Consider the following 23627-nt stretch of genomic DNA (forward strand, 5'->3'; position numbering starts at 1 on the left):
CTGTCAAACTGATGTAGACATGCACAACATTCCATGTCGGAAAAAGTATCATAACGAAATGTCCGCAATGTGTACATTTATATCAGGTCTAAGGAATTTACACAAATATGCCTGTCCATACGGCCTGAACAAAAATGTAAACGATCTCATTAGTGTCACGACCTTGCGACGTCTGAGTGTCTAAGTGTATCAGTAGTAAGATAAATACACACACATTTATGAGGTTTGATAATCAACAATGATCAAGTACATTTTACCAGAGACATTTAATACAATATATTGTATTATATGTCTCTGATTTTACATTGGGATATAAACATGATAAAGGCGGGAAAATATTAAAGGTAAGACCATCTTAAATGGAAATTTTCTTATTCATCTTCGTTCAAGTTTTCCTTATACTATATATACTAGACTATATACCCCAGTATTACAATATACTTAGAGTGAAAAAAGGGGGGGTCTTAGATATGTGAAGCAGTTGCTGATCCAGAAATTTTCATAAGTGGGGGGCCACTGACTGACCTAAGAGGGGGCCCGCTCCAGTCACGCTTCAGTGATTCCCTATACATGTATAAGCAACCATTTTTTTCCCAAAAAGGGGGCCGGTGCCCCCTGCCCCCCCCCCCCTAAATCCGCCTCTGCTAAGGTCTTGGATCCATGATTTCATTAGACTGATAACTGAGAGAGTTAAAGAGAACTTCATTCGTATACATTATTACATACGAACACTCAAACTTGTCATGTTAGCATTCATGAAAACTCTACAAACCGACGAAGACGATGCGGTAGGTTAATTTTATCAGCCTCAGGTATATGTTGTATATGAAATGATTATATGTATACATATATTAATTTGGCAGGTTTCATCTGACCTTGGTCGTGTTTTCGGAGTTAATTGGTCATGTTGGTCAATATTTATTTCGTGTTTTATAGTCGGTTTTTCAAATAATATAAGTAGTATTGAAAATATATTTGGTGTAGGGTATGGTTAGGTCTCAAAGTATTTTTGTCTCGCCTTGACGGAGTCAAACAGAGAGACATGGGAATGCTGTTTTCGGCGTCGGCGACGGCGTCAACAATTTATTAGCATGTGATTAGGTCTAGTTTATGGTGAACCACAAGTGGTAGGTCATTCACATTTGGTATGCAGTTGTTTAAGCATTGGTACATCTCATTTCTATGTAGATTATTCGGCCCTGCTCCTCAGTCATGGCATGACTTCGAAACTTTGCTTATTTTACATGTATTAGTTTGTAATTAGGTCAGTTAATGGGGAACAATTGTAACAATTTGTGAAACTACATGTATTCCATCCTGAATTATTAAATTGTTAACTACTGCATAGGACTTTTGTCTAATTCTACAAGTGGAGTTAAAGCGAGTATTCACAGTCAAGTGACTAGATCCTAGTCATTATCTAATGTTGGCATCGCCAACATCTGCAACCGGTCGTGGGTTGCAGCTCGTAATCAACTTCAAATCAGTAGCCAGTCTCCCTTAACAGAGGAAAAAAATCGGATATAGGCGCGCGGGCCTCAAGCGGCGGCCCCAAACCCATACCTCCCCTGAATTCGAACCCTAGTTACGGCCCTGAATGTAAAACAATTCCAATAGGAAAACCAACGCCGGTAATATATGTAATAAAAAAAATACGAGAAACAATAAAAGAACCACATCAATAAACGACAACCACAGTCTAACTCCTGCATGACTTAGGCAGCAACCATTTGATTTTCGGGGGAGGGGGGGCTATGTTTTTTTTTTGGAAAAAAAAGTTTGTTTCAAGTTTTTGGAGAAAAAAATAATTTGTTTTTGATTCTGAGAAAAAAAAAATGTTTGTTTCACCCTCAGCTGCCACTATATGTCTATATGTAATGCTTAAATTGAAAGAAAAATTTTTTTTTCGACTTGTCGCGAAAAGAATAGGTTGTTTTTCACCGCAGGCGAAAAAAGAAATGGTCCAGAAAAAAAACCCATCAAATGGTTGCTGCCTTAGGAAAGGTGTCTGTTCTACACAGTCATCAAAATCACTAGCATTTATATGTTCAGTGGACTGTGAAATGGGATCAAACAATTCAGCATTTAATTGGTGATGTCATATCATAGGGCACATGTGTTTTTTGATGATTTGACTACTACTTTATCAAAAATTACCTTGACCAAAAACTTTTAACATGTATCAGGATAGTCGGACGAACAAGACGCACAGGCCGAAAAAAAACATACTGTCCATAAATAGGGCGCAACTGCAGCAAACATTTCTTTTGGTTGCTGGTATACTGATTATTTCTGCATACTTTTTGTCTTAAATAATAAGAAGAATACGAAAGACATATCTAGAGTGAAAACTACATGTACGAAAAGCAAAATCAAAAAATTTAATACAGAAATGGTTCCAGCTATACATGATGTATGTACTATATGATGTGAAAAATTTGAGAAAAATGTAAATTTCCTGATTCAAGGTTAATGTTTCTACTCTCTCCCTTCACCTGGATGTAATGAATGACCATTTTCTAGGTCATTAATATTAGTGTGACATGCTGACGCCTAACTGACCGATATTTGTATGTTTGTCTTATTACTAGGTCGAAACTATAAATTTTGCGCTGGTTGTTTTTTTGGGTTGATAACTGCAACTTTACAATCTACAGCTATTAATGTTTCTCGATAGCTATAAAGATAAACACGATTCCTGTACTCATCCGTTTATATTTTGAGAAAAAGCACAATTTTCTAAACCCGCTTTGTACACAGAAACAAGTGATGTATTACATTTGGCAATCAATACATATACAAATAATTTACATGAATACATCTGTTGTAGATGGAGATATTTACTAGTGAGGATTCGTTACTGGTAAGACAAATATTATGCTTACGTAAAACTGCCAAATTTTCAAATAATCACTATGAAATATAAATAAAGGAATTATTTTTTAAATGTGTACTCTGTAACATATTACGGTTTTACATGTTCAAATAAATAAAAACGATTTGTTGGTAGCATGTAGCAAAATTAGTAAGAACACTCTGCTAAATCGGTAGCAGTATCAAAACAATAGTGGCCATACCAGTTTGTCTTTTATCATGTTTATGTATAATTTAAGTTTATAAAAGTATTTGTTTTATGTTTTTATGGCAAGCAATTGCATCCATGCATGTATATAAACTTAGTGTTCTCTGCACGAATTTATCCTTTTTTATTCTTACAAATCGTATAATCGGCAATTTGGCAGCTAATTATTTGTCGTATTAAGAATCCGTAGTTTACCGATTGTCACCTTATAGTAAACAATCATCAAAGAATCATGGATATTGAGTACGTGTACAATCAGATAGTTTATTTTAGTGAAAGATCCATGCGAATTGCGATCACCGTAATTATTACAAGTAGAGTCATACTAAGGTCACTTTGCATAAGGGAAATATGTCGGCGAATTGCTTCCTGGAAGCAAGCAATTAAAGAATGTAAACTTCTAAATGTTGACATATTAAAGAATTTTCTTCAGAAAAAAGTACATGTACATAAGTTGTATAAGGACAACTATCCATTTAGTTATAAACATGATAAAAATATATTCCTTTTTTTTAATTTGAGGTTTCATATGACATTAAATCAAAAAAAATGTATAATATATTTTATTAACTTTAAGAGATATAAAGTATATAAGATATCTTATATATAAAATGAGTTATCTTGTATATTATATAATATATATTATAGACGTTAATATAGTAATGCTTTGTACAATTCAATATTTAATTTTAATAAATTACACTGATAAATTAAAGCAATCTTTACCCTTCAATGCTGACTAGCACTTTGCATAAGTATGTCGACAAACTATGTTCCAACAATCTATCAGTACAGACGCTTTTGTTTTTCCTGTTTTGCCCGGGCCCCTTTTTTTGTGGGACAAATTTGGTTGCTTTTTTAGGAAATCACTAAAGCGTGACTGGACCGGGACCCCCTTTTATGTCAGTCAGCGGCACCCCCTTGCAGAAAGTTTTGGATCCGCCACTGTATGTTCATTTCTTCTTAAAACAATGTTAATAAAAGCTATTCTATTAAACTTCGTTATCCCTCGTTCATGCTACTATAATTCTGTCTTGGTGTACGTTCAGAATTTCGTCCGACGATCAAGGTTCGTAACTCTATTTGAGACGACTTATATGCGAATATTTATAATTTTCCCAAACTATCATTAATTGTGATAACAATTTTGTGATACTTTGCTATAATCTATAGCTCACCATGAAAGACATTTTATTTAATACGTATTTTTAAATGGATTATATCTTCTACGAAAAAAGAAAGCATCTAAGGTTATAACTGTGAAAGCAGAACACAATTGTATGGGTTAGTCATTAAATTTGTTTGATCCATATTTAACAATTTATTTCTCAAAAACATGCTTTTAGATCGAATTATTGCTTAGTAGTCTTGTCTCGTTTACAATAATTTGTTTCTACCATAGGCTCTTATCTCAGAAAAACATCTTATATACATTTGTTATATTAAGATATACAAGGAAAAACATTCTGAAACAACTGCCTATGGTTTCTACCTTCGTTTTTATATTTTTTATACTATTTGTATTCTTTTAGATCCTGTAGGTAATACTATCAAAGATTATGGACTGTGAAGTAAACACGAAACCGAGGAGATATGAACATTGACAGTATTAGAAAAATGGTACGTTTATTTAAAAGAAGTATTTTTATACACCCGTCCTAGCGGAGGGGAGCATTAAGTTTTACTCTGTCCGTCTATGCATACGTTCTAAAATTGGTTTCCATTTTCTTAATTAAGTTTGCCTCAACCAAATGTTATGAAACTTATAAACAAAGCTTATTACAACAACAAAACAGATCTGACAGATTCTGTACCTTTTTGAATTTTGGTGGCGTCGCTTTAACCGTTCTAGAGTTCTGTATAAATGGGAAAACAATCTAATATATTTTTGTCCCGTTCTCTATTAACATAAACGGTACCAAATTTACTGCACTACCCATGCGCATTTCGATAATCAATGTTTCTTCACATTTAACAACCTATTTTATCAACAGCATGCTTTTAGATTGAATTATAGTTTAGTAGTCTTGTCTTGTCTTGTTAAGGATAACGCGTTCTATCTTGTATATATTTTTCTACTAATTGTGCTTATTTAGACTCCAGAGGTAAATACTATCAAAGATTACGGACTGTGAAGTAAATACGAAACAGAGGAGATATGGACATGGACAGTTTGAGAAAAATGGTAGGTTTATTTAAAAGAAGTATTTTTATGCACCCTTGTACGTCCTTACGCTCCAAAGTCAGTTTCCGTTTTCAAACTTTAGATTGCCTCTACCAAATTTTATGAAACTGATAAGAATACTTATTACCAAAAACATAGACCAAGTTTAAATTGTTTAAATTTTGATGGCGTCACTTTAACCGTTCGACAGTTATGCCCATTTAGGACAAATGGAAAAAATATTGATTTTTTTCGTTTCCGTTCTCTAACTTTAGTTTGCCTCAACCAAATGTTATGAAACGTATACACAATGCTTATTACCAAAATAAACAACAAAAAAAACAATATACAGATACATATTGAATTTTTGTGGCGTCACTTTGACCGTGCTAGAGTTATTATAAACTGAAAAAAATCTGAATTTTTCGTTTCCGTTCTCTAATTACAGAAACGGTTTCAAATTTTTAAATGCGCATTTTGACAATCACTGTCGTTTTAGTGATGCCCGAGGCTAACAAATTTGAAAATACAAAGCTTATAAAAAGGACGAAGAGCTGTAAACCAAAAAGGACAAACAAGTATAGACAAAGTCGTGCAAGGAATCAGACCTTGCATGAGGTAGATTCATGATTCCTTTTAATAAGGGCTTATTGTTGAAGGCCGTACGGTGACCTATAATTGTTAATGTCTGTGTCATTTTGGTCTTCTGTGGACAGTTGTCTCATTGGCATTCATACTACATCTTTTTTTTTATATTAATCTTAAATTAATTTCAAAAATTTAGTAACAGCAAATTTTAATAACGCAAGATCCGATTTTTTATGCCAGTTCCGAACTACTGGCTTCAGGTATGGTAACACCCTCGGTACTATCTGTCCACCAAATGAGGTATTGACCAATCTAACTCAAGTTTGCCTCAACAAAATGTTATGAAACTTAAACACAATAATTTTTGCTATAAAATTCAGTTCAAGTACGGGTAGGGTCATTTTTACTGTTCTTCAGATATGCCCCTTTATAAGATCTTATAACTTTATATGATATATACAAGCAGTGGGGCCATGGAAACATTCTCCATTTATTTGTTGTTATTAACTTGAAAACTATAGATAAAATGAAATTTTAAACAGCAAAAATGCCAAGAACAGTAAGATCTAAGAAGAAGTCAATGGACGAATTCACCAATTGACCCAACCTGACAAGCCAGAGAGCCGACATCCTAGTTTTGTAATTTGTAATTCAACCCTACAGAAGTTATAATTGTCCTTATATGGGAACTTTTACCTTTTTCATGGCATTTTATGGAAAACAATAATGGATAGAGAGATATTGTAACAGCCAAATATTCAACAGAAATAGATCTGCAAATAAGCCGAAAAATATATGAAGATGTGGTATGATTGTCAATGAGACCACTCTCCATCCAAGTCTCAATTTAACAAAGTAAACCATTATAGGTTAAAGTACGGTCTTAAACACGGAGCCTCGGCTCACATCGAACAGCAAGCTACATAGAGCCCCCAAAATTACTAGTGTAAAACCATAAAAAAAACGAGAAATACTTACTAACTTCATAAACAAACGACAATCACTTAACATCAGGTTCCTGATTTATGACAAGTGCAAACAAATGTAGCCGATGATTAAACGCTTTAATAGTGTTACATTACAACATAGAAAGACACACTATAAAATATTTCTAGAACCTACACAAAATCGTCAATTTAACCCTTATAGGGGTTACTGCTCAGGAAGATTATTTTTACAAATTCTTGTAGATACAATTTAAGATATACATGTATATAGAAACTGTATCATGATGAGCACAATACGATTTTCAAGTAAGTCAAAATGGCAGAAATTGTCCATTGATCCCTTCATAAATTTATAGATTATATAGAGATTAAGATTTTAACTCCCTCGTGCAAAGTTGACCTTAGTTGGATTTTGCTTATTGTTTTAAGGTCCGTTATGTTCATAAAGCTCTTCACCTGTTTCGGTTCTTCTACACCTTTGGCTTCCACAAATTCGTCTTTGAGCGTATCTGAAGAAGTCAAATCTAGAAAAGCGCCTCGGATACACAGAATTTATTAAGTGGTGTTTTAATGAGTATAGAGGAGTTGTTGCTATTGAAAGATGATTTTCACCCTTTTTGGGGTCGTCAAAACTATACAATAGATAGAGAGTAACAGTAATAAGGATTATCAATTAAAACTTTACGAAAAAATATCAAAAGAATTATAAGGGTTCCGCAAAAACGTAGTGTCTCCAGTCTATGAAAGAAGCGTATCGATAAAAACTTTTCTTATATTACATACCGTCGCCATATTGGAATAATCGTAATTGCAGTTACGATTATCTCTTTAATACCAGTGACATAGCGATATTGTCAAATATAGCAGTATCTTTGACTTATAGGTGATTTTGGCTTAGCAAACAATTGAATTCATCTCAATTGCATTCCACTGAATTTGCTACATGATATTCAAAGAATTTGTACATCTAAAAATGATAAATCTTACATTTATGTTTCATTTATTCAACAATTCAATTTTCTCGTTTAAATACACCTTGCTTGTTGTTACATAGAATAATTCATGGAAATGATACACCAGACGTATGTCGTGTTAAATGTCACCCTGTTTTAAGAAAAGAGTCATTACTTTAGACCGAGAAATCTGCTTTTCTTCGTACAAATACTAACATTCGTCTGAAATTTCCCACAATGCAACTCGTTGATATAAGAAAAGTTTTATCGAATCGCCTCTTCCATAGACTGGTCTCGCTTACTTTATGAAGTTAATAAATGCTTTTGGAACTTTAACTGCTGATTGAATGTAATGTTAAAGGGAAGAAAACTACGTCATTAAGTAACATACGGGAAAACAGAAAGTTTTAGAGTTATTCCCCTTTATAAATGGAAAAAATGTATTTTTTTAGTTCCCTTCTCTACCTTAAGTTTGTCTTAAACAAATGATATGAATCTTATACAAAAACACAATGATTATTACCAAAAAAAATACAGATCGAGTTTGAATTTTGGTGGCGTTATTTTTACCGTTCTAGAGTTATGCCCTTTTATAAATGGAAAAATTACAAAAAATAAAATATTTGTTCTCTAACTGAAGTTCGCCCAAACCGAATGTATTAAACTCATACACAATCACTATAACCACAAAATACAGATCAAGGTTTGAATAAAGGTGTGGTCACTTTAACCATTGTTGAGTTATGCCCCTTTAAAAATGGGTGAACAAATGATTTTTCTTAGTTTCAGTTCAGTAACTTAAGTTTGCCCCAACCAAATATTATGAAACTTACACACAATACTTATTACAACAAAACTCAGATAAACTAAACATTTGGATAGCGTAATTGTTATGGTTCTGTATGCATGCGAGGCGTCATCTATGTCCATGGGGATATTTTCACCATTTATTTTGTATGATGAAATTTTATTTGACTTTAACATTTGTTAGAGGTACATAATTGTCCCCTCTGTTTCCTTTATATTGCTGATAACGGAGAGTCAAATAATTTTGGTTTAAGGAAAGACCTATAAAGTTATGCATCCCAGATGTATATTTTAGTCGACTTGTTTTAATAGTAGTTCGGCTGCTTCTTGAATTGACGTTTACACTTCACATTCCTATATAAAGACAATACACATAGCCACCATAAAAATAAAACACTTAACTTTCTTGAACCTTTTTTGGGGGGTTCTAGCGTCACTGATGAGTCTTTTGTAGACGATACGTGCGTCTGAAGTCGTGGTATATATAGGTGTTTATATATTTATTGACATGCACAAAAATAATTGACAAAAATACACAACTCCGAATTTCAAAAAAAATATAAACGGAAAGTTCCTTATCAAATGTTAAAATCAAAAGCTCAAATACATCAAACGAATGGATAACAACTGTCATATTCCTGACTTGGTACAGGCTTTTTAACGTAGAAAATGGTGGATTCAGAGTTTAGTTACAATTGGACAAACTTGCATAATGATAGAAAAGCATATGCTTATTAAAATATAACCAGTTTAAGTGACATTTTGAACACTGACTATAAAGTGTCTTTGCTTTGTTATTTCAGATGGACCCTTTGAACGTCCTTTAATTTAGAGAAATTATCCCAGCAAAAGAAAACAAAAAGTCAGTTGCATAACATGAAAGCTACAATATATTTCCATCGTGACTTTTGCAGAGGTGGAATAGACGACCGTCTACTGCAAAATGTACAGTTGGAGATTAACGACCATCCAAATTTAACATGTGACGTAGAGAACAATCATGTACTAATTGAAGGGTGCCTGAGAACAGACGTGGAACAGGAAAGAAATATCAATGGAGAGATTGTATGTATGCACTGGAAAGATGCTCGTTCATTTCTGACTAAGAGTAAAAAAATGCGATCTTGTTCAACAGTCATGGTCCAAGTCGATACACCGAAGAATCATTTTATCACCATACATTGTAATTTTAGTGAGTATCGCGTTATAATACTGGATTCCTTTCAATGTACAAATGGATTGGAGATTTATCCAGAATTAGCATTGGAGTTAGAACATCTAATGAAAGACCAAAACATAACGCTTATACCAGTTGCCATACAGAAAGAAATCAATGACGGATTCTTTCATTCTTTCATGAACTCCTTAACTGTAGAATGGTCCAAACTTTTAACTAACCAGCAAACCTATGAAATATTCTTAAATGAACTTGAGATTTTTCAGGGCTTACTGAAGTCATCCATAACAAGAGAAAAAAGCCTTATAGATCATGATATGAACAGGATAGGTAGTTTGAAAGAAATTGTAAAAGAACGAATTCAACGTGGTGTAGCGAAGGGTGAAACACTAGAAGACATTAAAGATTCCATGAAGACAGTATGTCAGAGTTTAACACGTAACATTGATGTGTACATTGAACTCAAGTATACTAAATATGTTGCTGATACATTTTTAAAACATTTACAAAACATTTTTGAAACTCAAGGTTCTAGTTTTGTCATTCTGCGGTCTGAGGTCCAAAACATTTCAGAAATAAAGGATATAAAAGAGCCATTCAATACTATCCTAAATTACGAACAACTTCAGGAATGTGCTACACTTTTAGATTCCAAAACAAAGTTACGATTTATGAAAAGTTTTCATGATCTCTGTCATTATAATTCAACATCTGAAAAAGAAATCGAAATTGACGAAAGAAACTTTTTAAATGAATTACAAAACCATTTGAAAAATATAGTTTTTGATATGTATCAAACATCAGAAAAACTTCCAAAATACTTAAAGAATGCAAGGAAAAAATCAAAGAATGCAGTGGACGCGAATGATCTACTCAAGAAATTATCCAAAACAAATGATCGGTCTTTGTCAAAATTGCAGAGTTTAGCTTTAAAATTGTCGAATTGTCATTCCGAATCATTTGTTATCTCTCTTGGAAGCCTTTGTGTGAGATTTTATGAAAAAATGTCAATCAGTTTCGTCATTGAAAATGGCGTGGACATTATCAGATGTAAAGGAAGTTTTGTTGATTTGAGAACAGTAAAAATAAAAATCAAATCAAAGGATTTATTTGAAAAATGTTCGCAAATTGAAATACAGGCAGACTTATATTTTTTGGTAAACTGTGACGTCAAATGGCGTGGAAAAAACGTCATTATTGTAAAAGATACACTAATAGTAGATGGAGATGAAGAACACTTCTCTTTGGATGTTTCTGGTAAAAACGGTCCTTCTCACGACAAAAAAGAGGCACGAAACGGAACTGAATCAGACAGTGATGGATTTGCAGGCGAACCAGGAATGCATGGTGAATGTGGTGGAAATGTTCAAATCATTGCTAATGTTTTCCAAAATGCTGAATATATGTATGTCCTTTCAGGCGGAGGAAAGGGTTCAGATGGTCAAGATGGCGGTTCGGGTGCAGATGGCATTAGCGGTGAAGATGGGAAAGGGATTTCCGAAGAAGATTTTAATAAAAGATTTCCTGATCTTGCACATTTTACTGGATCTACATTTGGCAATAACTTTAGAGCTTTTAAAAAAAACAATACGTTCACTACAAAGTCAGACGAATTCGCAACAGGCTGTTTTGATACAACGGAAATGTCGCCTAAGGCTGGGGAATATTATTTTAACGGAGTGACTGACGATAACTATGCAGTAGAATATGGATGCTGGTCAAATAACGCATTACTAGGTGTCACATCGATAGTTGGATATCCAAATAGAGTATCATACTGTGTTTGCTCCGGACAGCCAGGATCATCTGGTACTCCGGGAGGCAACGGCGGGAAGGGAGGTAAAGGAGGGAAAGGAGGGTTTGAAGGAAGTGTCGACATCAGAAATTGGAAAGGAAAACAAGTATATACAATTAAAATCTCTTGTCACCCAGGTCAGTGTGGATCTGACGGAAGAGACGGGAAAGGAGGAATCGGTGGAAAGAATGGCAAAAAGGGTAACGACAGGGCACATGTTTGCCCAAGTCAAGCAAGATCAACGAGAGTTTATGCAGGATATCTTTCTATTGTTGCATATGAAACATCAACATGTGATATGTCATATTGTCCAAAACGAAAGAGATATATAGATATCAAAAGAAAAGCATCTGAATATCCTACACCTCAGAGATGTAAAAACGGAAAAAAGGGACAAAATGATAAGCGGGTTAACAACCGAATGACAGAAACATCAAGGACAAAAAAAGCTCCAATTGTGTTTAAAACGATAAAAGAAAGATTCCAGAATATATTCAATTCGAAGGATGGTAATGCAAGATTTCATGACAATTTTGAGGCAAATACAACAATAATGGAAGACTTTACTTCATTTACCTCTTCCCAACACATTAGAAAGGTGATTAAAGATACCAGAGAACATGACTATAAGAATGAAATTCAAAGCAAACAACTTGCACCTTTATACATTGCTAAAAAGAATTCACATTTCAACGACTCACAGAAGGCAACATTCGAAAAAAATCATCATTTAGAGAAGTTTTTAATACAGAAAGTTGAAACAGCCATATCAGCAGTATTGGCAGCAGTGAATAAAGATTCTAAAGAGGCATTTCCAGATGAAGAACTTTGTACAATTTTTGCAATTTTAGATCAAATGTCAATTCCTAATAGTTTTGATGAAAAACATTATGAATATTTTCTAGACTTAATATTTCTGATCAAAAACAAATGTATGAAACCTTTCTGTGAAGAAAATTGGACAAATCTACATGTTAACTATTGGGAGGATAGAATAATGATAAACTTTAAGTTCTATTTATTAGAGAAAGTTGATAGAATGGTCAGACTTAACACAAAAGAAAAAGAAATGGAAATAGACCCGAATGATCGTTATTCTAAAACAATAATGAAAGATCTACTGATTGGAATGAAACCATTATTTAAACACTTAATTTTGAGTGTTTTTAAATCAGATGATGTGTCACATCTGAAAACCATGGAGCAGAGTGTAGAAAACCAATTGAAGGATCTTATGCAGGAGATAACGGATTATCGGAGAACCGTTTCTTTGTTTGAAGGAAGTGCCACAATGTGTGTTGCTAAAGGTAAATATACAACTGAAACTTTTGATTTTTTTGTAGTAAGACCAAAGACTCAAACTGAAGTCGTCTTTTCGAAAGTTCTACGCACGCCATTATGATTAAGAAGACGGTAGGGGAATATCTGCGTCACATATTGCCACAAATATGTTATATTGTCGTTATCACAATCCCTGTCACCTTTTCCTTGATTGTGACTACTAAAAAAGGTTTAACAGAGAGGAGAATGATACCAGTCAAACTAAAAAATAAACTGAAAACGCCATGGCTAAAAAATGAAAAGACTTAATAGACCAATACTAGTACAAAAGAAATAACTTAGAAAACTAAAGACTAAGCAACACCAACCCAGCCAAAAACTGGGAGTGACATCAGGTGCTTTGGAAGGGTAAGCAGATCCTGATCCATGTATGTCACCGTCGTGTTGCTCATGGTATTACAAAACCTTAAATAGTCTTAGGTAAAGGAAAAGGTAAAGTGAAAAAGGAAGTGGATTGTAGTTACGACATCAGTGACATATACGATATCATCTATTAAACGCTTAAACGCTTTTTCATTAACGGTCAACCAACTCGTGATGGCGTCTGTAAATTTTACGAAAGGATTTTTGACTACACCATTCAGAAGCCTTAGCCTCCTTTTCAACTAAACCTCTACCGAGGAAATCGTGATAGGAAATACAAATCCGGGAATATTGTTTCAATAGGGATATATATATTTCGTATGCAGGCGCTGCTGAAATGTTGCTACATAGAAATGGAGAGTTCAGATTTAAAAAGCTGAAAGTATCTCTTTTGTCATAAAGTTTTGTTTTTAACCGACCCTCATGTCTAGATGTTAGTCAATATATGAGACGAGCTTAACTGTATCTGTTGCATCCTTTATCTCTAGTTTGATGAGATAGATGCGTTCAACAAAAGTCACCAAATTTTGAAGCTATTTTTTATTTGATTGAGAACATCATCAATAAATAGCGGGAAGTAAACTTGAAGAATATTGCTAACTTCTTATCTTTCTTCCTGTATGAAGTCAGCCTAATAATAATAAAGAAACAAGTCGGCAAGAATAGAGGCACAATTGGTTACCATTGGAATGCCGACAGTCTTGAAAAAAACCCGTCCTTAGACGTAATAAATATGTTGTCAAACAAGATATTAAGCATCTTGAAAATGTAAGTTTTAGAGAATTTTATGTTTCAATGAGAGTGATTCTTTACAAAGTAAAATTTATCCCTTCCCAAGACAAAATACTTTGTTCGACATTCTTTTCTTTTAAACAAAGCAATACTACTCTTTCTATCAGTCTTTTCCTTGGAATGGGAAATACTTGTGTAAAGTGTGGTAAAGATAAAAGTTGTAATGCTATTTCAAGAGTCTTAGATTGTATGTACTCTAAAAGATATTTGAACTCTCTGAGTGAACCCCAGTTTCGAAATGCGAATCTGGTGCAGGAAAATTTGTACCGTTTTAGGTTATTCCAATATTTGTAACCACAATACTTCCGTCTTTTCATAGATAGTAACATCAACGGACACGACTTGTCACCGAATTGTAAATTTCCAAGGCAGTTCGGAGCGTCTGATTAAATCCGTCTTCGTATCTTCTTTAATTTCTCCGGAAAGTAGAATATTTCATTTCTGATATAATGAAAAGGAAAAAAAGAAAAGAATGTTTACTTTGCATTTTCAAAGTAAAACTCAACAGATGCATACAAGTCATTAAACAAAATTGTAAGAGTTAATCGCGTTGTTAGCCTTAACAAAAAGAAATTATTTACTGTTTCTTGCGTTGCCGTCGGGCGGGCGAGCGGCAATCAAATGTTGTCCGTGCATTAACCCATGAACCGTTCAATCAAAGCTTTTTAAAGTTTAATATGTTGTTACTGACAACTAAATGAAGGTCAAATTCAATAATGGCGATTTTGACTTGTACCGTTCAGGAGTTATGGTTCTTGAAAGATTGAAAAATGGAGTTTCCAGTCGTGTCCGTGCATTTACGCATGAACTGTTCTACCAAAGCTTCCCAAATTTTAAAATGTTGTTACTGATGACTAAATTGAGGTCAAGTTCAATAATGATGATTTTGACTTTTACCGTTCAGGAGTTATGGTTCTTGAAAGATCGTAAAATGGTGTTTCCATTCTCTTTGTTGCATTTACTCACGAACCATTCAATCTAAGCTTTTCAAATTTTAATATGTTGATACTGATGACAAAATGGAGGTCAAACTTTATATTGACGATTTTCACTTTCACTAATCATCAGTAATGGTTCTTGTGATATTGACAGGACACAAATAAATGTTAATAAATCCGGTTTGCTGTCCTTGTGACAGCCTCTTGTTTAATCATATTTTACGTGTTTTTGATTAATAATCTAACTGAGTGAGTAAAATTGAAAACGAAATGTCTACAAACGCCATAAAAAAAAGTAAAAACACAAAAATACTAAACTCCGAGGAAAACTAAAGTGTAGTATAAATATAGTTATGTATTTTATGGAAGATGACGACGGATTAGTTACACTTGTAGAAGCAAGAATCACGTTTTACTAAATTTGACCTTACCCTTTAGGCGGACCTCCTTTCTCTCAGTTTTTTTGTTGACTTGTATAGTTTAAAACTACCTTTCTGCGTAGTATTTTTTAAATTTTGTCTTTGTTTTTCTGTTCGACAATGACATTTTTTCTTTGACTTACGATTTTGCCCATCGGATTCCTATCCCTTAAATAGGTTTATTTTCAATCTATGAGTTTGTCTGTTCCTCTGGTATCTTTCGTCCCTTTTTTAAGTGTGAAATTGTCAGAATTGATTTTCAACGAAGAAGTTGTTCTATGGTTCACGTTAGAATTGTAAAAAAGAAATTTTATCGAAACATCTGGTGTTGCAAAAAGAATCGTCTTTTATACTCCCTCATTAGTTAAAAACAATGCAATATGGTTTGTTCTTTCAGTTTGGTAATGAAAAAAAGTAAAGTCACAAAAATACTGAATTTCGAGGAAAATTCAAATTGAAAGTTCCTAAACAAATTGCAAAATCAAATGATAAAACACATCAAACGAATGGACAACAACTGTTACATTCCTGACTTGGTACAGCCATTTTCAAATGTTAAAAATTGTGGATTTAACCCGGTTTTATAACGCTATGCCTCTCGCTTCTATGACAGTCGCACCAAACCCCGTTATTTTTACGACATACTCGGTAAAATAGTCAAAATATGGTTACAGCAGTCATCACTGTTACAATCTCATAACAAACATAAAAAAAGAAAGCTCAAAAAGCATCTATCAAATTTAAAAAAACCTGCATTCACAATTTCGTGTGTTTGTTGTCAGAAAAAGTAAACGTCAAATAGGAATATACTTCAACTAGAAAGCATATGGAGTATCATCCTTTAATTGCCAATACATGTAAGACCCCGTTTACATTAGCAATTTTTTTTATCGAACTAATTTGAATCGATCTAAATAAAAACAGTTATCGTCCACATTATCTTTAATCAAAATGATCTATATCGGTCTTATCTGAATCTCTGCGTCTACACTATAATTAAAAACGCAACCGATCTAACCTTTTAAACCGAAAAAATGTGAACGTTGTGTATAAATAGAACTGATTTATCAAATTCATGTGTTGATACGCTGATACACACACTTGAAAAAATAAATTGGATAAAGTTTTTTTTTTCTCTTATATCACAAGTTAAAATTTTGATACTCGTGTTATTGCAGTTTTCTTTAATTTTGAAAAACAATAACTGGAACAACGAAGTTACATCCCGTCGCCGGAAGTACTGCAGTTTATGCAAAGAAAATAAATTAACATAAGAAAAGAAGACACAGAGTTCGCAAAGCTATGCTACGGCGAAGACAACATGTTTTTTAAAGGTCTTTTAACAGAGAAATATGGGTTAAACAACAAACCTCTGAGATAGTTTTGCCGCTTTACATGCGTGTACGTATAATTATTTTCGATTTAATCGTACTTGTTTTAACCGATCTCTGCGTTCACATTTAAAGTAAGATCGGTTTACTTCAGATCGATTCAAACTAAACTACCTTTGTTGGTGTTTTAGTTTAGACCGATTGAAGATCGATTCAAAGCGTTCACATTAACCCTTAAACCGATCTAAAGAGAATCGGTCTAGTTTAGATCGATAAAAATGTCCTAGTGTGAACGGAGTCTAAGACAACTCTCTATTCAAAAACGGATGCCACCAATATATGCAACTTTGATTTTAAGCAGAACCTTTAACGCGGACCATTGTCCTACACCGCATAGTATTATAAGCTATGCACGGTTATACAATTACCAATGTAAAACAATCCAAAAGAGAAAAACCTCGACTTGGTACATAAATAAAACAAGAAACGAAAAGTTAATAGGAACTCAGCAACACACGAAAACCATTTTCTGAACCACACTGTCCTTGCACAATCGGAATTTAGCGTGTCATACTATCACACTTTAGCGTGTTTCTGATCGCCCTTAAAAAGAAACAACCATCACACTTTAGCGTCTGACACCATTGCACAATAGCAAGGACCATCGCACTTAAGCGTCTGACACCATTGCACAATAGCAAAGACCATCACACTTTAGCGTGAACTTCTTTCTTTAGAGTATCATCCAACTTTAGAGTCCTACATATCTTTGATAAGACCAATATATGTTTGACATGAAAACTCAGAAATGTTTGACATACAAAACACAGTGGATTCATTCATTGCCGTGGGTAATAATGTCCGTGGATTGAGGAAACATTGTATTTTCATTGAAGAATGATTTAATGGATTATAAGAATTAGTTTTACATCGTTGAACATAAACAAATCGTAGATCAAGTTTACCTTCGATGTCCACGAAAAATTGGTATCCTTCAAATAATAAAGAATCCACATTATTTTCCGTAAATAGGTAAGAACAAAGAACAAAACATATTTAATGTAAGTAAAGGACGACTTGCTGTTGTACTTTATTTGGCCTTTTTTACTTTTTTGGATTCGAGCGTAACTGATGAGTCTTTTTGTAGACGACACGCGCGGCTGGCGTACATACAAAATTAACTCCTTGTTTCTATGATGAGTTTATTTTATAGATAGTTCTATTTTCAATTTTATTATTTCAGACGTGGAGGCTTTCAGCGAACCAGTCAACGCGGAATCAGATTCCGGCAGTGAAATGAATATTGAAGGTAAACTTGACTCCGATATTAAAATTGTAGAAGAGTCCAAAACTGACGCGACAGTTTCAAACGAGTCTGATCCGGAAACTAGTTTTATAGCATCAGGAAATTGTAAAGCGTTCAATGAGGTACACATAGAGAAGGACAATGGGAATGAAAGTGAAAGTGAGAGTGACATAACTGCTTTGTTAGAATGGGCAAAATCAAACAGTACAAACAAAGTCGACGTTTGTTGCATAATAGAGAAGTTACATTATATACAATCAGAATATATGTCCCTAACTCTTAAATGTTTAAGATATCGTCTGATTAATCAGTGCTGTCAAATTTCAGAAGAATTTCTATTATGGCTTTTAATGAGCCTATTCGAGAACGGGGAGTGCATCGAAAACGGACAATACCTACGAATGATAGCCACAACTAAACCAGAGAACTGGATTTTCGAATGGTTAATTCAAGAAATGCTGATTCGGTCTGATCTCGAGGATGAATCGATATGTAGAGATGTACTTAGCAAGGTACATGGGGACAATGTATATTTTTTTCTCTGTAGATATCTATCGCAACTTGGTGAAGGAGAACTAATGACAAACCATACGATTGAAGTCATGGTGGAATCTCTAGAAACATTGAACCCAGAAGTTGATGAAAGTTTGCTAGCAGTATTGGAAAAGACAAACATATTTGAATGGTCATATCAAATTAAATGGAATGAAAATATAAATTCTCTTCAGTCTCTTCCATTTTCCTGGCAGGATGAATCAAAGCTGTTAGATGCTGCGTATTACAGTAGCCAAATCATCAACAGAAATGGACAGAAATTTGTAAATGAGGTTTACCATTGTGTCAAGACTTATCCTGTTGAACAAAATATATTTCTGTCTGCTCTGAAAAGGCTTTATACTGGCAGTTTGAGTATAAATATAGAGGACTTGTACACGGTCGAATCTTCAGAAGAAGCAAGTAGAATTTTTGGAGATAACTTTATCCACCATGGTATTAGAACGAGAGAGTGTATCTTGTCAATCATGAAAGCTGATTCAAATACAACCTTAACGGAGGATCAAGTACGACAAATAGAATCAATCTTAGCTCAAATAAATAGTGGAAGTTCTAAGCCATCAACTGTGCTTACCAATACTACTGAAGAGGATGAAGACAAAAATGAATATGCAACTCGAAATATATTATCTTTTACACAGAATGATATAATAGTTTGGTCGCAAGTATGTAAGCGGAAGTTAAAGTCACGTAGATTGCGATTCTCCGAAATTTTCACAGAAACAGTGGCTGTAATAGAAAGAGCAATAACATTGAAAAGAGGTTATGGCCTCCGCAACACACAAAAAATTTCTATAATTTCTTTTCTCTTTGATTTAGATGCTTCTCACAAAGGAATTCTACAACAAATGTCAACGGGAGAAGGCAAAACAATTGTAATAGTTGTTCTGTCCATACTAAAGGTATTACAAGGTGAAAAGGTCGATATTATTACAAGCTCTTCTGTACTTGCAAAGCGGGACTCCGAGATAAATAAAGACATTTTTGCCTTATTTGAGATTTCTGTGTCGAACAATTGCAGTGAGGATAAACATGACCGACAAGACGCATATTTGTCATTCGTAGTATATGGCGAGATAGGCACATTTCAGCGTGATATTCTGTTGACAGAATTTTACGACGAGAACATAATAGGAGGACGAGATCGAGAGAACGTTATTGTAGATGAGGTAGACAGTATGTTACTTGATAGAGGCGAGACAGTTTTGTATTTGTCACACGAGATTGCTGGAATTGATGCCATTGAGTTCGTGTACACGTACATTTGGTCACTGGTTAATTCGAAAGAGATGATTGGAACAGATGACGATCGTAAAAGTGTACGTCAATGTATGCTTGATGCAATGTATGGTATGATATCTATGATAGATATAAGTAAATGTTTTCCGCCAGAAAATACAATACATGTCCATGAAATATGGAACAAGTTGAAAAAAGAAAATATAATTGACAGTGAAGGGCGGTTGCTTACACGGAGCTTCGCACGTTTTAATCAACTTGGAAATAATGGTATAACTAATGATGGCGTCACAGCAGGGTATGTCATCAGCATGCTGAAGGATACGGTCAGGAAGGGAATTTTGGTTGAGATTCCGAAATTTTTAGAATCTTTCATTAATAGACATATGGATGCTTGGATAAGAAATGCATTTAATGCTAAGTATATGGAAGAAGGCAAACACTTCATTATTGATATAGATCGAACAGAAAATGACAGAGGAAAAGATGTGAACATTGTTATAATGGATATTGACACTGGGACTGAACAGTACCACATGCAATGGAATTCTGGTCTGCACCAATTTTTACAACTAAAATATAAATGTGCTATTTCTTCAGAAAGTTTAAAGGCTGTGTTTATGTCAAACATTTCCTTCTTTCGCCTGTATAATAACTTGTTTGGTTTAACAGGAACACTTGGATCACAGAAAGAAAGGGACTTGCTAAAAGACATGTACAATGTCAGCTACATTACAATTCCGACATTTCAAGAACCAAAGTTTGTTGAACATGACACCTATTTATGCGAGTCGACAGATAAATGGGTGAAATTGATAACAGAGACATCTGTTTCTCTGTCGAAATCTAGACCAGTATTAGTCATTGGTGAGACCATACACTCCTGTGATGAAATAGAAAAAGAATTTAAGAAAAATAGAGTTAATGCTCATGTATATAAGAACAGTTATCGCGAATTGTCTATTCTGAAAAATGAAACAGAACTCGAAAGTGGCTGTATCATACTAGCTACAAACCTAGCCGGACGTGGAACTGATATAAGAATTAGTGAAGATATCAGTGTTCTTGGAGGACTCCATGTCATTTTGACATATTTGCCATCAAATCTCCGCATAGAAGAACAAGCATTCGGAAGAGCTGCAAGAAAGGGCCAACACGGATCAGGTCAGTTGATAATTTGTGAATGTATGGAAGAACAACACAAAACCAACGAAATCCTTACCATTTCACGGATGAAAATACAACGTGACACATCAGAAAATGAAAGAATATCCAAAATACAACAGAGGTATGAAACTTTTATTCGTGCTGAAGAAAGACTATTCAGGAAATTTCAAACGTTCTTCGACAAGCTCAAACAGACGCTTATCACGAAACAGACAGAGCCGGAATTTCAAAAAGTAACATTGCAAGCACTACTTGATCGCTGGGCGTTTTGGTTAGACTCTGTCGAAACTTCCTTGGAAATTTCAGGAAATTTTTCATCAATAAAGGACAGTCTCGGTGAGTTTCTACAGGAAATAGATGTGTCATGGGTCAATCATGATTCAAGTAAAATGACAATGATGCTACATAGTCCTTCGCAATTGGTTAAGGCAGGGAAAGCAAAAACGTCATCGCAAGAATATAACAACGCACAGACTTTCTTTGATAAAGTTATAGACTGTGACCCATCGTTTTCAGAATCTGCACTTTACTACAAAGTTCACTGCCTATTAAAAAGAGGTGATTTTACAGGTGATGATGTCAAAATCGTCCGAAATATATTTGGAATTTGTAAATATTTGATTGAACAACGTATAGAAAAACCAAGAAACGCAGTGCAAATAGTAAACGTCATCAGCTCACAGTACACCAACAAAAGAGAGATATTTACGGTATCGGATGGATATGTCCAACAGAAGGAAAATGCTATACAGATATATTACAAAATAATAGACTCAATCGATTCTATGAATGGATATGCCATAGAACCTACTATGTTTGTAGATGCCACGTGTGGTCATCTGAACGCTCATATGATTTTCAGAGATTTAGACACAATGGGAATTCTGTCTCCCCATAAAGTTCGGGTATTTCCCCCCGAAAAAAACACATGGCAATTTGTTACAGAGAGCTACGAGTTGTACTCCAAAGAAATATATTCAAAGCTTAATCAGCTTAAAGACAGAAACCGTGTAACAGCTGACGACTTTCAAGATATTCTTCCAAGTAGGGAGGAACTGTGGATATTCCTGATAGATCAGGGTGTACTGAAGGACACAAAAGATTATATTTTATTGCATGATAGAGACTTCCAAAGATCTCGTCACATAATACCTATGCAAATCATAGATATATTGAAATCGTTTGAATGCAAAAGTGTCGATTCTGATATTGATATTAAGAAACACATTTTCTTGTACTCAGATCAAAAAGACAAAATCCTCGCTGGTGCAGCAAGTCTCATTCGTATTGACACATTTAAAGATAATTTAGGATTTGGTCAAATCTTTGAGGTGTTGAAAAGAGAAAAGGTAGTATCTACTTGTTCATTTGCACTTTTAGCACCAGAATCAGAGGGAAAAATGTTGCATAGTAGATTACCAAAGTTTGATCATGTTGGATGTAACACATTTGTAGTAATGGGTGTAACCAGTAATACTTCGAAGTATATATTCGATCAATTGGTAGCAAATGAGGTTCTTTCTATTGACGGACGATTACTAACACTGGAATTGGGAAGCATTTGGCTGTCTTCATTTAGCAATTACACAACTGAAGTTCGAAACATAGTGGCAAAATACTCAAAATACCGTATATGTACATTTCATCTTTTGAAGGAATTAGAATTACCAATAGATCTTTTTTCTCGACCACATGATATACTATTCGAAGACTTACTTGAAGCTGGCGTAGTAACACCGTTTAAGGTGAAGGGAAACATTTCAGAGAAGGAAATGACAAAACAATTAAAGTTTTTATATGGTCACGAGTGTGACAAGAAAAAGTCTGAACTAATCGATATAGTAAGTTCCAGAATTGAAAGTGGAAAATGTCGTAACTTTACACGATCAGAAACGAAGGTTTTATATGACGAAGGAATATATTTAGATGAAGGTATTAAACTCAGACAGTATTTTGAATGCTTTTTTAGTGAGCTACCAAAAATATTAAGTTCCGAGATTTATGACCTGTGCCATGGAGAATTTTTTACTGCATCTGAAATAGAAAGAGACTTGATTGATAAAATGATCTGCGTTAGAAGTGACTCCAAAGATTTGAAATACCTAACAGTTGTTATTAAAAACGACTCGCTAAAGAAAAAATCACTCAAGCATGAATTAAGAGGCGTTGAGAATGAAATTAAATGCTTCATATCGAGTCGACTTCAAAATTATCAAAATACATCCGGTTTTGTAGCGAAGCTTGAAAGTTGGAGAGAGGGTCTGGCTAAATTTGATAATGTTGACACTGAACTCCGGTCGTTAGCAGATAGTTGCACAGAGGAGCAACTCATAGGTCTTTATGATGAGATTTTATCATTGACAAACAACGGTTTTGGTGATCTTCTTGTCATAAAGGAACGAAAGTGGACATTCAAATCAGTTTTCAAGATGTTCTGTATCCTAGCAATAGGACTGATTTAAATAGGCTTAGCACTTGCTATTGAATTCTATTCAGTTGGAACCGGAACATTCGTTGCAAATGCTTTGCTAAGTGAAGGTGTTGGAGATATCATGTTTGCAGTTGAATGCATGATTTCGGGACACTGTACAATGCAGTCATATTTACATCACAAGGCATTGAGTGTAGCCATAACAGTTGCCAGTGCTGGTATCGGAGCGTTT

At 34.3% G+C, this 23627-nt stretch overlaps 1 protein-coding gene across 1 annotated transcript; it reads left to right on the forward strand.

The window, feature by feature from the left end:
* Nucleotides 1-297: 297 nt before the first annotated feature.
* LOC134682983 (uncharacterized) lies at nt 298-23426 on the forward strand. Its single transcript, XM_063541956.1, has 6 exons — nt 298-344; nt 2831-2863; nt 4615-4702; nt 5179-5267; nt 9345-12820; nt 17941-23426. The coding sequence occupies exons 5-6, from the start codon at nt 9418-9420 to the stop codon at nt 23424-23426; spliced, it is 8889 nt and encodes a 2962-aa protein (XP_063398026.1). The 5' UTR covers nt 298-344; nt 2831-2863; nt 4615-4702; nt 5179-5267; nt 9345-9417.
* The last annotated feature ends 201 nt before the right edge of the window (nt 23427-23627 follow it).

Source organism: Mytilus trossulus, chromosome 9, assembly GCF_036588685.1.
Source record: "Mytilus trossulus isolate FHL-02 chromosome 9, PNRI_Mtr1.1.1.hap1, whole genome shotgun sequence".
NCBI lineage: Eukaryota > Metazoa > Mollusca > Bivalvia > Mytilida > Mytilidae > Mytilus > Mytilus trossulus.